General features: G+C 40.5%; 1 protein-coding gene across 1 annotated transcript in view; it reads left to right on the top strand.

The window, feature by feature from the left end:
- The first annotated feature begins 428 nt into the window (after positions 1-428).
- ptk7a (protein tyrosine kinase 7a) overlaps positions 429-4,890 on the top strand; it is a 61,829-nt gene continuing 57,367 nt past the window's right edge. Inside the window, exon 1 of the mRNA XM_037690514.1 lies at positions 429-456. Coding sequence (XP_037546442.1) covers positions 429-456 — 28 coding nt within the window. The remainder of the gene's footprint in view (positions 457-4,890) is intronic.

Below are 4,890 nucleotides of genomic sequence, written 5' to 3'. Positions count from 1 at the left end.
TTTGTTGACCCTTCCCAGATGAAAGCATTACCCATAAGCCCTCTGGTTTGGCCCACGAGACCACCTTTGTTGCTACAAGGGTTTTTCTACCACAAATGTATTTTAACCGTACAGTTTTTAATTTTTTGTGGGAGGGATGAAGATTGAATAGATGGATTCATGTTTACTCCTGGATTAATTCATCTTATTCTACTTTTCATTCATTTGCTTCGTGGGGTTGAAACCAGGAGGCATCACATGGTTACAATAAATAGGATAAAACAATATTAGGGAGGTTTGGTTTGTCCCAAGGCTGTGAACGCTGAAACAGAAAAACAAAGGATGGCAGACATTTTATACACCCTGTGTTCATGTCGTAAAGTCAGTGCTGATGTTGACCCCGTGGGTAACGTTTCTGTTTTCTCTTTTCTCTTTATGTCTGTGCGGACATGGTGGATGTGGCCGTTTCCTATACAGGTAAATACATTCTCATTCTCACAACCCAAACATGTTTACAGTATTACATTTTCTACCATCAGTTCTGGTTAAATGCAGGTGGAAACAAGTGCCAGCAGCAGCCTTGATGTACATTCACATCTAAATTTTTTATTTTTCAAGCTTAATTTCTGATTGAGACATACAAACTCCAAATTTTGTAATTAATGCAGGTATTATAAATATATTACACTCTCCTTTTAGTGGGTGTACTTGGGGTAAAATCGACTTTAAGATGCCGCCATTTTTAAAACACAAGATTCTAAAGAGATATCCCAGTGTCATTTTTTAAAACATGGATGGATTGATGATGTATGATCCATCATAACCTAACCCAGTCCTAATATTGATGGATGGATGGATGGATGGCTCCATCATACCCTAACCCTATCCTAATATTGATGGATGGATGAATGGATGGCTGGATGGATGAATGGATGGATGGATGGATGGATCCATCATACCCTAACCCAGTCCTTCTCAAATAGTGGGGTGCCGCCCCCCTGGGGGGCCTGGGGCAATGTCAGGGGGGTGCAAGTGACCCTAGAAAATATGCTTTTTTTGCCGCAGGGAGTTTTTTTTCTTTTTTCACCATTCTCATTTTGCGCGTGCGTTCCTAATAATAAAGTTATGAACAAATATGGCTGCCTTGTCATTTTGGGAGCCATGCATGAACCGTGTCTCTCTCCTCTGCTGCTGACAAGATAAATAAACTCCGACCGTCACGTCTTCCGCTGCTGTTTTTATGTCCATGCGCTCTGAACGTCACTCACAGCGCGCGCATGCAACAAAGAGTAATCTCAAGCGAGAGCGACACCTGCCCCCTCGTTCCTCTTTCGCGTTGACAATATGTTTTAGTTTTATCGATGAGTTTGTTAAAGCACAATTTACAGAAGTAATGTTTAATAAATGTTAGGACTCAATTCTTTGCTAACAAAATAAATTCACCTCTTCAGTTAAGCTGCTGTTTTTATGATGATCTGGACACGTGTCACTCACAGCATGCATGCGACAAAGAGTAAACTCAAAGCGAGAGGGTTACCTGTTCCTTTTTCTTCTTTCATGTTGACATTTTTTTTTTGTTTTATCGATGAGTGTGCTCATTGATCATGACTTCCTCATTTTGATTAAAAAAAAAAATAATCGGCATAAATTGTTTTATTCATGTTTGTTTTGTAGGTCAAAGTGTTTTATATAACACTCCTGAGTTCAAATATTGCTGATCAATTAGAATTTATTATTTTTTATTGACTATTTAATTATATTTTTCAGTATCAAATGGTCAAAAATGTTTACAATTTAAAAAAGGATTTTTTTTTCAGGCAAATTGATGCACTTTTAGTTGTTCCTGTTACAGACTAAAAAAAAACAATGTTAGTAAAGTTATTCTTTGTTGTAAGTTGATCTATATATATTTTTTTTCTTTAATGTTAATAAGAACACAATGTTATGCAGAGGTGTACTTATAACAATTTTATAGACATACTATTTATAGTTGCGGTGGAAAGTGGGGGTCAATAACAGAAAATAATTGAGAAGCACTGCCCTAACCCTATCCTAATATGGATGGATGGATGGATGGATGGATGAACAGACGGATGGATGGATGGATGGATGGATGGATGGATGGACGGATGGATGGATGGATGGAGTAATAATAATAATGTGTTGTCATCGTTGTATGTTCCCATACAATGGCAAAATTGTCTCTCTGCATTTAACCTATCCACCACCAGGTGGTGCAGTGGGCAGATATTGAAAGCGCATGGGGAGCAATTGGGGAGATAGGGTGTGCTGCTCAGAGACACCACGAGTTGTGCAACGACTGGGGATCGAACCTGGGACTTTCGGCTCCCGAGTTCCCCATACATAACACTAGAGGTGTAATATACTTTAATTGAAAGATTTTTAGTAAATTTTGTTTTGATGATAAGTAAGGTTTACTGCAGGGGTCAACAACCGGTTTCCATTGGTCTGAAACAACCTATTTTTGTCTTGGACAACCATATCTCGCCTCGAGGCTTTCTGGTCGACACCGAAGTGGAATAGACATGGCTTAAAGTTAACCGTCGTCACAACGAATTTCCATCATTTGTAAAAACGAAAGGGGGAAAGAAACGTGTTTTGTTGTGCCATCCAGTCCAATAATGAAACGGGTTAAACTGATGCCGCTTCCAACAAATAGAGAAGTAGAGTCATAGTTTGACCCAATCAGAGCAGAGCAGGGCGGGTCGTGCCGTCTGATACACGATAGGTGTGCGCAGTGTTCCCAACTCAGATGGACTGCAGGTGTTTCCTGGACCATTTTCCAAGGAAGACACCCCACTATCCTAACCAAAGGTGATGACATAATAAATTATTAACCATCTACGTATTAAAGGTATGTGTTCGCATGATATCAATTCACTGCCGCCGTGGGACATACCAGGACTGATGTGCCATCACCCCACACCCTCCTCCCGCACCACACCCTGACACCCCCCCGGGACTTTTGCATCTAAAATCTAACTTTGTTTTAAACTTTAACGCATTTGGAGCTTTGTCATCATCATACAGACGTGCTCAACTTGCGCAGAACTACATTTCTGGTCATCAAATGAGACGGCCCTGCTGTGGGAGCGCGTTCAGCCTGTTGTGTCGCTCACGGTGAGAGCGGAGGCAGCTTTACTTCTTATAATTAAATAATATTAACACTAAAAGATGAATATTTATATGCCCCAGTTTATAGCAAAGATGTGTGTCTCCGTTTAACTTTAATTTTTACAGCCGCAGTCTGAACAAGTGTTTTGGATAAAAGAAGAAAATGTTCAAAGAAGAATCCGTCCACAGGACCTGACGCAGCTTTGTTAGATTTATCTACCTGAATTATTGAGCATGCATCAAGACAACTGGGAATAATTTGTTGGAAGTATACAAATATTTATTTGTACTGGGAGAGGGGCAGGAACCAAGTTAACTGAATTGCACCATTGTACTTAAGAGAAGTTTCTTCTTGTGTGTACATTGCACACCCAGAGTGTAAGCTTTGTGCTCATGCTCCACGCCTTGTTTCCTGTTTTTGGAGTGTTTTTGCAAACAAGACGAATAAGAAGACTGTTTTGGAAAAACTGTGTTTCCACGAGGACAAGGCATGAAATAGAAGTTCAGGCCCAGTTTACTCAACACTCTTTTTAAGAGAAATCTGACGAGTTCTGTTGCGTTGTATCTGTTTGTTTATACGACAACGGTGATGGGATTCTCTCTGAAAATCCTGGGGTGGCACCAAAACCAAAAGTCAGAACAGAATTTTAAGAGCGTTCTGATGTTGTCATATATTGGTTATTTGACTAACACTGCAATACGTGAGTTATGGAGTCACCTTCTGACACGCATAGGTCTACTTACAGTTGAGTTATCGCTCAACTTATTGAAGCGCTTTCTTTCGTAAATTAATTTTCTTAAAATATGTTCTGCACGTAACCTCCTGACACCCTGCATCCTGATGTTTGGGACAATGCTTTTAGACCTGCTGTCCTATTCAGGACTAGAATTTAAGTTTTATTTGTAATTTTTAAAAAAAGTTTGTGTTCTTGTCTCCTAATTACAGATAAGCAATGTTTTTTTTTTAGGTTCCAATCTTAAATATCTCAGGGAAATTAAATATGCACACAAAATAAAAAGCTTGAGGCTCAAGAGGATGAAACTGTCTGGCCAAGGGTGCCAGTGGGGGTTGGGGGCACCCATTATTTAGGAGTAGCCATTAACCCCTGGCCCACCTTTGGTGGTGCCCCTTCCAAAAGCAAAAATGTTCACACATGCTCACTGCAGTCAGTAGATTACATTCTCCTGAATCTTTTTAAATGTATAATTTAAAGCAACCCAACTTCGTCGTCGGTCCAAACAAACGCTTGTGTATTCTGCATTTTGGGTGTAAATGTTCTCATGCAGGAAAGACTGAAGTGTTTTAATTTAACACAAATCACAGTGACAGCTAGTGACCTGGCATGGAAATTACTTTGGGTTCGTCTCATTTGTCGTCTCATCTAAACGGTGACTTCAAACCCAGCGTTACTCTGGGAGCGCGTAACGTTTTTACAATACACATCAGAATATCCAGAACGTATCGAGGAGCTCATTCACGTGTAAACCAGGGCTCAGTTGTGGGCGTTTTGCCTAGTTTGCCAAACGTCCAACAAAAGCGTGTCCCGTCTTTCTGGAGAAGAAATCAAAAGTGACTAAAGAGCGAAAGAAAACAAAAAAAATTCAGTCCAGCATTGATGTGGAAATGAAGGATAGCAGCTCAGCTCTGGTCTCCTAGGCAGGCGGGAGAACGCAGACAGGAAGCAGCATTGTCCCATCGAGCTCTGACAGTGGGATGTGAGGGCTCCAGCTTCACACACACACAGGTAATTGGCTGTGAGAGACACCACAGCGTGT

This window comes from Nematolebias whitei, chromosome 1 (genome assembly GCF_014905685.2).
Source record: "Nematolebias whitei isolate Nwh7 chromosome 1, NemWhi1, whole genome shotgun sequence".
NCBI lineage: Eukaryota > Metazoa > Chordata > Actinopteri > Cyprinodontiformes > Rivulidae > Nematolebias > Nematolebias whitei.
The sequence above is the reverse complement of the archived record's forward strand: the minus strand, read 5'-3'. Positions and strand labels throughout refer to the sequence as shown.